A 13,223-nucleotide genomic window follows, 5' to 3' on the forward strand; every position below is an offset into this window, starting at 1 on the left:
TAACAGAATTATTAATAATATATTAATTACTATTATTAATACTATTATTATTATTAATTAATAATAACGTGTGTGCTCATTGGTGTGTATCTCCGTCCCTTACTCTGTGGCAGGCCTGAACATACTGTGCTCCAGTGTATAGCACGCTTATATTTACCTCAGACATCATTGCTCAGGAAGGGTTTTAATAAAGCGATTATGTTGGTCTTTTTAGTGAAGAATTCTGACCGAATCCCACTGTATTCTGGGCATTCGCTCAGTAAGTGCATCTCTCTCTATGTCTCTCTCTCTCTCAACTCGTAAAACGTCAAATGTCTCATCTTTTTTTAGCGTTTGCGTTAATATACTGTACAGAGGAGATACTACGATCAGTTTGGACACCTAAATATAGCCTAGGGATCGATTTTGTCGGGAATCGGCGAGTATTTACATGTATTTGATAGCGGCGTAACATTTGTACGCAGCTCTCTGCGTACGCATGAGTACGCATCCCAGTGTTTAGTTTTGCGTACGATTTCATACGCATAGGGAGTGAGACCGGGTTGGTTTTTGTACACCTACTAAACACTGTGGGAACACCCAGATACCACTGATCTCATGATAACTCTGACAGTAATAATCTCCTGCATCTTCAGTCTGGACATTACTGATGGTCAGAGTGAAGTCAGATCCAGATCCACTGCCACTGAAACGATCTGGAACACCTGACTGTCTGTGACTAGTCCAATAGATCAGGAGTTTGTCCAGGTTTCTGCTGATACCAGGATAGATAGTCACTGTTATAAACTGCAGGGCTGGTTCTACAGCTGATGGTAACTGAGTCTCCTGGAGAAACAGTTTTCACTGAAGGAGTCTGAGTCACCGTCACCTGACCACTGGATCCTGAGAGAAAATATCATTTTAAACACTTCAAAATAAAGAATTAGTAGAATATATAGAGAAATATTAATCTACAGAAATTAGTTTACACAAAGGTGAAGGAGTGAGTTATGATGGATGGTTGCTGTGGGTGAAGTTTGTGGGGCAGCAGCTCTCAGTCATGAAGTGTTAAACTCACAGGACTATAAACACTAGCAGAGCACTGAAGCATGGGCTGATCATGCAAAGTGGAGCCTCTATGGAAATCATCTTTCTAACAACACTGAGTAAAGATGATCATATTTATCTGATCTTGTCTGATCAGATGTTTCTGCTCTGGGTGGAATCTGATGTTTAAAGTGCTGCTTTTTATAGAGATGTGGGGAAATGAAATCTCTTCTGATTCCCACCAGAGTTTTCTGAAAGAAGACAGAATGACTTGAGCGTTATACGACATTTCACTCCCCCAGATGATCCTTAAGGTATTAAGTGGAGAGGAACAATAAGGGGGTCTCAGAGGTTTGTGGAGGTCAGTAGTGGAGACTATTGCTTGTCTAATTGAAATATTCCCTTAAACTAATAAATATATTTCTCCCTGTCTGGTCATCGTACTGTAACTGTAATATCAGCAAGTCTTTATTCATGTTAGTCATATTATTCATAAATGTCATGTTTCTGATTCAGAGACTATAAAATCTCCAGAATCTAACAGCCACTTTCATTGACCTGAACACACTGATACACCGTTTCACAGGGGGCTTGTTGATTGACACTGAAGGTCCATCAGAAAACTGAGTCATTAATCTTCATTAAATCTGATTAGTTCAGCTGCTCAGTTACACAGACGGTTCCGCGTGTACTGGAGTTAAAGTCGACACCCCCAAGGTAAAATATTCCTCCAGTAAAAGTAGAAGTTCCTCCCTTTAGACCTCCACTTGAGTAAAAGTACTAAAGTATTTCCCTTCAAATGTACTTAAGTATAAAGTAAAAGTACTAAAAGAGTAATTCTGGCTCTGATGTCCTGTTATCATTTTTATAACCAGACTGGCTTCATGAACTCATTTCAGGTGAAAGTCCTCCAGCGTCTCTCTTGGTAAACCAGTCTTTTAATAGAAGGTCATTAATTAGTGACGCTGACGTCTATTAAAATGATCAGAAGCACAAAACACTGAAGGTAAACAGTTTCCATCAGGGAGAACCGAGTGGCTCTGAAATCACTTTTTACACACAAGCAAAGTTTCAGTTTCAGATTTATTTACAACTTAGTTCCAAGTTTAAGTTGAATAAAAACTGGCTTTAAACTCAGGATCACAGATGAGCTCCTTTACTATGTTGATCTGTAGGCGTCTGTTCATAAACATAAACCAGCCCAAACTCATTTACTATAAAATGAAATGGTGTTTGTAGAAATTCAGAAAAAAGCCGCGTCAGTCTCGACTGCATATGTGGACATATTTCTATATTGAGCTCTATTTACACAAAGTTAGGTTAGTTCATCATTTATGTTGAACAGACTCTCCCAAAGTTTTACGCTGCTGCGCTGACGTTGAACCGCGTGCTGCACTGGGTCGGTATGACCAACAGGTCAAAACCAGCTCTAAACAAAGTGACCGCTGGGCCCTGATTGGTGCTCTGGCTTTGCGCTTCTTTCGTTTTGACATGTGACGTTTTTATACACACAGAAACCAAAAGGAACGACAGATTTCTCAAAATGTAGGAGGAGAAAGTCGGATATTAGACTCTGAAATGTAGTGGAGTGAAAGGAGAAAGTCGCCCAGAACGGAGAAACTTCAGTACAGATACACCAAAAATACTAAAGTACAGAAACCAATTACATTTACTCAGTTACTCAGATACTCAGATACTCAGATACTGTCCACCACTGTTGAGCTCTAATAGCTCTGTACTTTACTCCTTTTAAACGCTGTATTGGAGAATAATGTGTCTGGACTCTTCTGAGTGTCGCAGGTTCAGGAGAAACTCTTTTAATGCATATTTAATAAACCTGATATAAATATTCTGTTTTGATATAAATTCCACTTCTACACTTCATAATGAAAGCTGTTCTGATTGTCAGTGAACATCAGAGGCTTCATGCTGTTACACTGGGCTTTCACAGGCCAACTCCAACTCCAGCTTTCTGTGAATCTATTCTGTCTATTAATGACGTTTAAAGGACTCAGCTGTTCCGCTTCCCCAGGTTCTGCTGGTTCTCTCTACCCCTCCTGCCCCTCTCCCCTCCTCTATTCCCCTGCATTCTTCCAAGGTAGGAGAGGAGCAGGAGAAAGAGAGGGGAGGACAGGAGCAGTAGCATAAGTTTCTGGACGCAGTCAGAGTGAAGAACACAGCAGGGCAGGAACCGTACAGTATGTAAATGTAATGTATGGACTTGTTCTGCAGGTATATCTAGTTCATAACCCACCCAGACACACACAGCTGCAGCTATTTCAGATCTAGATGGTAACAAGATCCAGATGTGGAGGAAAAAAGTGGTCACCAGTCCTGTTCTTGGAGAGAGACCTTCCTGGAGAGTTCACCTCCACACAGTCATTTAATTCAACATGTCCATTTAATTAGTCAGATCAGGTGCGCTGGATTTGGGCTGGAGCTGAGTTCTGCAGGAAGGTGGATCTCCAGCAGCAGAGCTGGTGAACGTAGATTTGAGGGACTCTGTATAAATAATGAAATCATTGTTACCTGAGTTTGCTAATGTTAGGTAGATTAACTTTAGGAGGATCAGTCAGTAAAGACAGCAGATTACTGCAGGGTGTTTTGGTGCCGACTGTGCTAAATCTAAATGATGTGGTTGGTTCTAGATTATAGCACAGTCAGGTTCACAGAACTAACAGGAGAACAGATCTAGATCTACAGGACTGCTCCCCTCATGTAAGTCAGACATTATAAAGTAGGAGACACTGGTTGGAAAGTGAATGGGAAAGTTCCTAATGCTCACCGTGGAGTCTATGTGTGGAGAAAGTCCTGCCCTTCAGTGAAAAGCTCTGATCCAGAGCGAGCAGGAAAATCCTTCTGCAATATTTGGGCAGATGCTTTTTAGAAGGTTTATCTCAAATGAATTGTCTGGTAAAATGAATGTAATTAAAACAGTAACTGATCTCTTCTCATTCAAAGAGACAAGACGCTGGTCTTGACCGGAAATTTGTCAAGAGTGGACAGATTTTCTTATAAGGACTTTGTATCAGTGGACACCAGTGCTGTGAGTTGATCTCGAGGGAGTTTGGCTGAATTAAGCTGAACATCTGGTGAAAGAGGACGACTCAGGACTGTTCATGCAGATCTGAGTTCCACCCCACTGCTCTCTCTCTCTCTCTCTCTCTGTCTCTCTCTGTCTCTCTCTCTCTGTCTCTCTCTCTCTCTCTCTCTCTCTCTCTCTCTCTCTGACTGTTTACTGCTTAAAACTGCTTGTTTGTGTTCAGCTGGGTGGGCTGTGGGGGGCTGGTTTCACTTCTTCCTTTAGTGCCTCTGCCTCCAGGATGTGAGTCAGCTATCCTGATCTAACGGTCAGTGTATCAGAGTCACAGTGCTGTGTGGTTTAGTATCCTAAGCTGGTGTAAAAGAGACTCAGTTCAGAGTCTAATGTTGCTGATTAACAGACCTATGGAGTCTGAAATGGATCATGATGTGATGGTCCTGTAGAAGACCATGTAGTGAGGTTCTTCTGAGGGAAGTAATGGGAGTATAAACAGTGTAATAAGTGCAGTGGGGAATGAAGCTCCAGCTGATTCTCCTGGGCTCTTTATCACAGTGTACAGAGAGTAATGGTGCAGCAGGAACATGGCCAGTGAGAAAACCCACAGCAGCGTTCCTGCACGCCTCCCAGCTCCACACTCCAGGATCAGTAGTGGGAGTTTTATTGATCAGTGTGGGAGGGTGGAGCTCCAGGAGGCTGCTGGGAGGGGCTGAGATGGGCTGTGTCACCCCCTGCTGGTCAGTCTGCCCGTCAGTCTCCATGGTGGGTCACTCTGTCTCACAGCACACCAACTGCTACTGACCACTTTTTCCATCAGATCCAGTTAGACTCCTGGGAAGTTCTGCACTGTAGGAACACAGAACAACAGTGTAAGTCGTGTAGTGTGAAAGGTGTTGAGAGAGAAAGAGCAGCTTCAAATCAGACTCCAGTGAAAGTGTTGATACTTCAGTGAAATCATGACTGAAGTAGCAGTAAAAGTACAACTGGAGTAAAAAAGTATCAGATCTAAAATCTACTCAAGCTCTGAGTTTCTCTATAGAACTCAGTCCTGAACTGTGAGTTTCAGAGCTGGACCTCCAGTTCAGGTCATTAATGTCAAAACTCCATCATAAATAAATAAATAACAGGAACATTGATCTGCTGTAGATGTTAAATGTTGAGTGGACGGGATTAATTTGGATTAAATCACATGAAAAAGTCTAGATTGTGAGATCAGCACCTCTAAGGGGTTTGTAATGTAATGTTAGCGCTAAGCTAACGGTGCTGCTCATGAAGATTTTATAGCAGCTCTAATTAAATTAAACCCTGATCTTCAAAGCTTATAACAGACATAGTTTACATGTTTTTACTGTCTGTGTTTAAGTTTTACAGACACTTCAGTAAAGATCTGAACTTAATGGCTAAATCTGAATATTATTGAAGAGCCTGAATGTCATGTGACAAAAAAAACAGCTGATCTGAACTTGAAAACAGCAATTAAACTAAAATTTCATTTGAAGTCCTTAATTTAGAGGAATTGAAACATTTAAGCTGTTTAATTATTTTAGGCTGAAGTGAGAAATGTTATTACAGTCGACTGACCTCTGAATATGATCTCCTACTAAAAGCTGATGAGTCTGAGTTTGTTGAAGGACTTCTTCAGGGACTCCCTCTTTCTCAGGACTGAGAGAAACATCCATTTCATAATCTGTCCAGATCCTTATAATAAACTTTAGAATAAATGAGACTGGAGCTGAACTCTACAGCTAGTTCCAGACCTGTGGAGATCAGGAAATAAACCCCTAAAATCACAAAGCATTTCCAGTCTAATGAACAGAAGAACAAACTCCATCTAAAGTCCTGATTTCCACAGAGTGTGTTATTGTGTGTGTCCATCCTCCCCCTCAGCACCTGCAGTAGAGTCCAGCTGCAGCAGTGCAGTCTCTGTGCAGCTGGACTGAGGGGGGTTTTTGTACACCTACTAAACACTGTGGGAACACGTCACCACTACTGTGATAACTCTGACAGTAATAATCTCCTGCATCTTCAGTCTGGACATTACTGATGGTCAGAGTGAAGTCAGATCTGGATCCACTGCCACTGAAACGAGCTGGAATACCTGACTGTCTACTGGTAGCCCAGTAGATCAGGAGTTTAGGAGCGTCTCCAGGTTTCTGCTGATACCAGGCTAGATAGTTATTGTTATACACTGCAGTGCTGGTTCTACAGCTGATGGTAACTGAGTCTCCTGGAGAAACAGTTTTCACTGCAGGAGTCTGAGTCACAGTCACCTGACCACTGGATCCTGAAATAAAGGAGTGAACAAAATGATTCTTGATTTAAATTAATCAATTCAATGACCCAGAACATATTTCTGCACTATGAAAAAAAACACAATAAAACTCTCCAGATAAAAATTCTGAGTGAGCGACCTTGAGTCCAGAGGGTGAGCATCCAGATGAAGATGGAGACCAAAGTCATGGTTGCTGTGGGTGAAGTTTGTGGGGCAGCAGCTCTCAGTCATGAAGTGTTAAACTCACAGGACTATAAACACTAGCAGAGCACTGAAGCATGGGCTGATCATGCAAAGTGGAGCCTCTATTAGAAGTAAAATATTCCCTTCAATGTCCAGCAGAGGGCGCTCTCTTATTGTGCAGTTGTAACTGTCTCTGCCTTTCATTTGAGGGTCTCTGCAGCTACGACTGCCACACAGTCTGTCTGGATCAGGGCTGGAGGACTTTTTGGTGGAGGAAACAATGAAAACAGTAAGAACTTTTTCATCTAAAACTTTTAGAAGAACTTTTATCTAGAACATTTTCTACCAATTTAAAACTGTATATTTAGTGTTTAGGAAGTTCAGTTTGTCTGTTGTGTAAATTCTAAAGAACCAAGCGAGTCCTCAGTTTAGATATTTCACTGCTTATAAAATAATCCTTGTTGGGAATAAAAGGCAGAACGTGTGCAGATCTACAGTGTGTAGTTTATTCCATTATTAGATGATTATAGAACCCATTAATATTGTATTATAGGTCAGAAATAGTGGGTGTAGAGGCTGAAGAGAGCGGCGTGTTTAGAGCAGGAGGTTTTTGTACAGCCAGTAAACCAGTTTGTATCACTGTGGTACACTTTTGGTGGAGGAACCAAACTGTCAGTTGGAAGTAAGTCCACTTTTCCTCCCTATTCAAAAGGAATCTTTTATTAAAATGATTATGGATCAACAGTACAGACGTACTTGATGTTCTTCTAAATCAGTTCTGATCCAAATTTGAATGTATTTCATTAGAACTTGGCTGAAGTGTGGCGAGCATGGAGCTTTAGGCTTTACCACGAGCTCCTGTTTCTGAACTGGATTTCTTTTCTTTAAAACACTAATATTTCCTAAAGGTTTCCTGTGAAGTGTTCAGTAATGACATTTCTTTAAAAAGATCAGATGTAGAGCTGGATTGTAGTGTCAGTGTTGGGCTCCATTACAGCAGTTCTGTCTCCATCTGGAAGCCACAATGTGGAGGTTATTATGAGCAGCGTTTTCTGCTCTAAAGCTTTGAAGCCATAGTACATGGAGACTGCAGCTCCATTTATTTAGGGATTATTTATTGTTTTGGAGGAAATAAAATCATGTTCCGTTTCAAATTTCCCATCACAGGATGTGCAGAGTGTCTGAGTTTTACTGAGTGAAATTCAGTAATATTTTCTAATGAAAATGGAAATGAAGTGCAGCTATGAATGTGATTGGAAATATGAGTTTGTGTGTGAAACGGTTGAGTTTAAGGTTGTAATTAGAGTTTGGTTTTTAATGCATCACTGAACTCAGTTGTGCTCTGTTAGAAATAAGGGAAATGAAACTGTGTGTGTGTCCTAGGTGTGGCCGCGCCCACCCTCACGGTCCTGCCCCCCTCCAGCGTGGAGCTGCAGCAGGGGAAGGCCACACTCGTGTGTTTGGCCAACAAGGGCTTTCCCTCAGACTGGAGGCTGAGCTGGAAGGTGGACGGGAGCAGCTGGAGCTCGGGGGTTAGCCAGAGCCCCGGGCTTCTGCAGAAGGACGATGGCCTCTACAGCTGGAGCAGCACCCTGACCCTCCAGGAGGACCAGTGGCTAAAGAAGACAGTGACCTGTGAGGCCACCAAGGACTCCCAGACTCCTGTCAGCCACACCCTGAGGAGAGAGCAATGCACTGGGCAGTGAGCGTCCACGCGTGTGTTGGAGCTGCTAGAGCTCCTCTTGATCTTCAGTGAGCTCAAACATGGCTCTGCTTAATGCTCTGATCTTCATCTCATCACTTCATCATCACAATAAAGATCTTCAGTATTAATATCTACAGTCTTTCATTGTTTATTGTGTTATTTTCCTGTTTTTTCAAGCAAAGAATAAACATTTAAACAGCTGTTTGATCTGTAATTCACTGGAATCAAGTTTGTTTATTTCTCTTCTAAAAATAAAGCTTGTAGATTTGATTAACTGCAGTGTTTCCACTTTTGTGTCATTATTTTTTGAGGCTTTATTGTAAAAAGATTATTGGTGAGACACAGTTATTTATTTTTCAAACAGTTGTAAGAAACATGCTTGTAGTCCATAAAACTTTCTATTATTAGAAAATCAATAAATGAACCAATACACACTCACAAAAATAACAAATACAAAAATAAAAACCTGAACAAGTCGTTACACGGATAACAGTTCAACTCTTTCCCAATAAAATCACATCTTTATTCAGTTTTGTATAAATGTAATGTTTCTGATTCAGAGACTCTAAAGAACTCTTGACTCTATCAGCCACTTTCATTAAGCTGAAAACCCTGATGCATCACACTGTTGTCCACCCAACCAGGCACTATTTGTTTTAATAAAAATGTGTTTTTAATAGTAATAAGTTTCCTTTTCATAGCTCCTTCTTCACAAGGTTGGTTTACATATGAAAATAATTTAAATTTAGAGAAAAGCAAATCACTGAGAAACAGGCAGGTTTTCATTTGTGTCTTAAAGGCTGAGACAAATGTGAGATCATGGAGACTTTGAGGAAGTGAGTTTAAAGTTCTGGAGCTGTTACAATGAACCACTGTCTGAGGATGATCTGAACTGGGGTGAAGAAAGCAGTACCAGAAGACCTGAGTGTACAAGCTGGCGTGTAGAGATACTCATAAACACACAGTTAGAGAGGGAGGGGGCAAGAGATTGGAGGAGTTGAAGCTGATTTATATCTGTTTCTCATTCACATAACAAAGAAAACTGAGTCCATGCTGATGAATTATATGGCCCTGTGCAAGTCTGTAAATTATAAAGAGGAGCGGGCCAAGGACAGAACCCTGGGGAACCCCTTGAGCAACATGAGAGACATTTTCCAGTAGTTTAGCAGTGAAAGGGAGATTCGAATTTGGTCTGAAATTATTTAAATTAGTTTAATCTAAACCAGATTTCTTCATGACCGGCACAACTGCAGCAGGTTTTAGTTGGAACAGGACAATTCCAGACATACAAGATTACTCAGGTGAGAAATGGGAGTAGAGATAACTGGAAGACTTTTGTTGATATGGCACTGGAAGGATTTAACAGGTATGTTGTGGTCTCCCAGATAAACTCCTGAAAAGGTTACATGTAGAAGCAGTTTTATAGTGAAGAACAGGAGAAGTTCCTCAGATAGCTCAGCAGAGCCAGAAACATTAGATGCTGGGGGTGAATGGGTTTGTTAACTGTGGTAAAGAGTCACAGAGGCCTGATATGAACACTGCTGATTGTAGAAGACATGTGGTGTGAACAGGTTTCTTCTAAAGCTGCTGAAGGTGGCAGCCTACTGCTCTCATGACCTGGAGCTCAGGAGTGGAACAAGGACAGGAGTGAGAAGAGGGTACAAGCCAGGTCTTCAAGGAGGCATGAGCTTCAGAAGCTTTAAAGAGAGAGTAACTGTAATTTGAGAGCATCTCTACTGGACAGCATTCATTAATAGAGTAAAGAGGAAAGGAAGATTGCAAGGAGATAGAAAAGGACAGAGGATCAGCCGACTGAAGGCCATGATAGGATATTGTGGTTTCTGTCTTAGATTAAATGGAGAAAACCTAAAACTGAATTCAAGCAAAGGATCAGAGATTCCACACTTGGAACCAGGAACACCAACATCATTCAGACCAAAGGAACAAAATAAATCAAATGTGTGATCATAAGAGTAATAAGATCTACATCCTGAGTTAAATTAAAGCATTCAAATATGTTAAAGTGAGTAAATGTGAAGGAAAGCTAGATCTGCAGCATCTTCACCTGCTCTCTTCTCCAGGGTCTCCACCTCTATTGAAGAGAAGAATTGTATCATCTGCAAATGTCTTTTCTCATGACTGCACTGAATGGAGTGTTTGGGGATGTATCTCCTCACAGTACTGAGTGCATAAAGGCACAACTCTTTTAGTGGTAACACTTTAAATCATTAGTCTGTGATTTATAAATGAAATATTTGGTTTTAGTAAATGTGATTATTCAGTAATCAGCTGCACTCATATGTTCTACAGTGGAATGTGCTGAAGGTTAAAGAACCAACACTGATTCAGATCATGATGACCAGCTGGTCTGAGGTCAGTGAGATTTTCCTGGATGAAGACATTCACAGGTTTTAATGAGAGGTTTGAACTGTTTCTATGACACTTCATCTGATGGTAGTTAGATTAGGAGTTATCAAATCAAATCAAATCAAATCAGATTTATTGTCACATCACAAGAGTACAGGAGTACAGGTGAGTGAAAAACTTGGGTGCATGTTCCCACTGAGTGCAGCGACAGTATTTACAACAGGAAATAGTAATAATAATAAGTGGAAGAAGGAGGGAAAAAAAAATAATAAATAAAAAATAATAATAATAATAATAATAATAATATATATATATATATAGATATGCAATAAACTAACTTAAACAATATACACAGACATATTGCACTGAATGTGAGGTAGAGGGTCATAAAATAAGATACTGCAATGCTGTGTACATGTGCAATAATCTTGTATGTGTGAGAGTACGGAGATAGTCCAGTAGGTGACTTGGAGTCACTAGAGTAAAGTGCACGGTAGAGAATGAGTCCGAATGTGCAGTATAAAGTGAAGTAAGTGGAGTGCAGGGTAAAGTGCAGAGTGCATTGAGTTCGTATGGGGTGGCAGTGGGGTGGGTAGGGCAGAACACTGTTCTACTGACTGTTCCACAGTCTGGTCGCCTGGGGGAAGAAGCTGTCTCGGAACCGGTTGGTTCTGGTCTTCAAGCTTCTCAGCCTCCTTCCACTCGGCAGTTGTGAAAACAGGCAGTGGCTTGGGTGGGAGGGGTCCTTCATAATCTTTCTGGATTTCTTCAGGCAGCGGCTGGTGTATAAATCCAGAAGGTTTGGGAGCTGAACTCCCGTGATATATTGTGCTGAGCGTACTACCCTCTGCAGGGATTTCCTTTCGAGGGCGGTACAGCTCCCGTACCAGGTGGTGATGCTGCCAGTCAGGATACTTTCCACAGTGCAGGTGTAGAAAGTCCTGAGGATGCTGGGGTTCAGACCAAACCTCCTCAGCCGCCTGAGGAAGTAGAGGCGTTGTTGGGCCTTCTTCACCACCCGTGTAGTGTGTTCTGTCCATGTCAGATCCTCGCTGATGTGAACACCAAGGAACTTAAAGCTGCAGACCCTCTCCACCGCAGTCCCATTGATGGAGATCGGGGAGTGTACTCTCTCCTGCTTCCTGAAGTCCACGATCAGCTCCTTAGTCTTACTGACGTTTAGAGAGAGGTTATTCTCCTGGCACCAGTTTTCCAGGATGTTAACCTCCTCTCTGTAGGCCGAATCATCGTTGTTGGAGATCAGGCCCACAATCGTTGTGTCGTCAGCAAACTTGATGATGACATTGGAGCTGTGTCTGGCTGTGCAGTCGTGGGTGTACAGGGAGTACAGGAGCGGACTGAGCACACAGCCCTGAGGGGCTCCAGTGTTGAGGGTCAGAGAGGAGGATGTGATGTTGCCCATCCTTACCACCTGCCGTCGACCCGTCAGGAAGTTAAGGATCCAGCTGCACAGTGTCTTGTTTAGACCCAGATCCCGGAGCTTGATGTCGAGCCTTGAGGGAACGATGGTGTTGAATGCTGAACTGTAGTCCACAAACAGCATTCTCACATACGTGTCCTTCTTGTCCAGGTGGGAGAGGGCAGTGTGCAGGGTCAGGGCGATCGCATCGTCCGTGGATCTGTTCCGCCTGTACGCAAATTGGAGTGGGTCCAGGGTGGCAGGCAGTGAGGAGCAGATGATATCCCTAACCAGCCTCTCAAAGCATTTGCTTATGATGGAGGTTAGGGCAACAGGTCTCCAGTCATTCAGACAGGTAGTGCTGGCTGTCTTAGGAACTGGCACAATGGTGGCCAGTTTGAAGCTTGCCGGCACGATCGAGAGAGAGAGTGAGGTGTTATAAATGTCTGCATACACTCCTGCTAATTCCTTAGAGCAGACTTTAAGCACTCTCCCGGGTACGCCGTCTGGACCAGCTGACTTGCGTGGGTTCACCCGTTGGAAGGCTTTGCGCACATCAGCTTCGGAGACAGAGGGTGGGTTGGGATCAGCGGTGGGCGGGGCACTCTCCAGGCACACAGCGTGATCTGCCTCGAAGCGAGCGTAGAAGTGGTTCAGCTCGTCTGGCAGAACAGCGCTGGTGTTGGACAGACTGCGAGAGCTTCTCTTGTAGTCTGTGATGTTATTTAGCCCCTGCCACAAGCTCCGGGTGTTGGCTGTGTTGAACTGTGCTTCCACTTTCTCTTTGTACCCGCGCTTGGCTGCTTTAATGGTTCTACGGAGAGCATAGCTGGCTTGCTTATACTCCTCCGTATTCCCAGATCTGAAAGCAGCGCTGCGTACGCTGAGAGCGGAGCGCACGTCACGGTTCAGCCAGGGCTTCTGATTGGGGTAGACGCGGACTGATCTGGAGGGCACTACGTCATCCACACACTTGCGTATGAAGGAGGTGACGACATCTGCGTACTCGTCAATGCTGTCTGACGAATCACGGAACATCTCCCAGTCCACGTGATCAAAACAGTCCTGAAGTGTAGCGTCTGATTGGTCACCCCAACGGCGCACCTCCCTGGTGGTGGGCGGCTCCCGTTTCAGCCTCTGCCTGTAGGTTGGCAGGAGTAAGATGGAGGAGTGATCTGATTTGCCGAACGGGGGTCGGGGGAGGGCTTTG

At 42.9% G+C, this 13,223-nt stretch overlaps 1 gene segment (V, D, J or C); it reads left to right on the top strand.

The window, feature by feature from the left end:
• Positions 1 to 4,650: 4,650 nt before the first annotated feature.
• On the top strand, positions 4,651 to 8,365 carry LOC108416301. The segment is given in 3 exon segments: positions 4,651 to 4,746; positions 7,095 to 7,203; positions 7,905 to 8,365. Coding segments are annotated over 3 exon segments (528 nt in total).
• Positions 8,366 to 13,223: the final 4,858 nt, after the last annotated feature.

The sequence above is a fragment of the Pygocentrus nattereri genome, chromosome 11 (genome assembly GCF_015220715.1).
Source record: "Pygocentrus nattereri isolate fPygNat1 chromosome 11, fPygNat1.pri, whole genome shotgun sequence".
Lineage (NCBI taxonomy): Eukaryota > Metazoa > Chordata > Actinopteri > Characiformes > Serrasalmidae > Pygocentrus > Pygocentrus nattereri.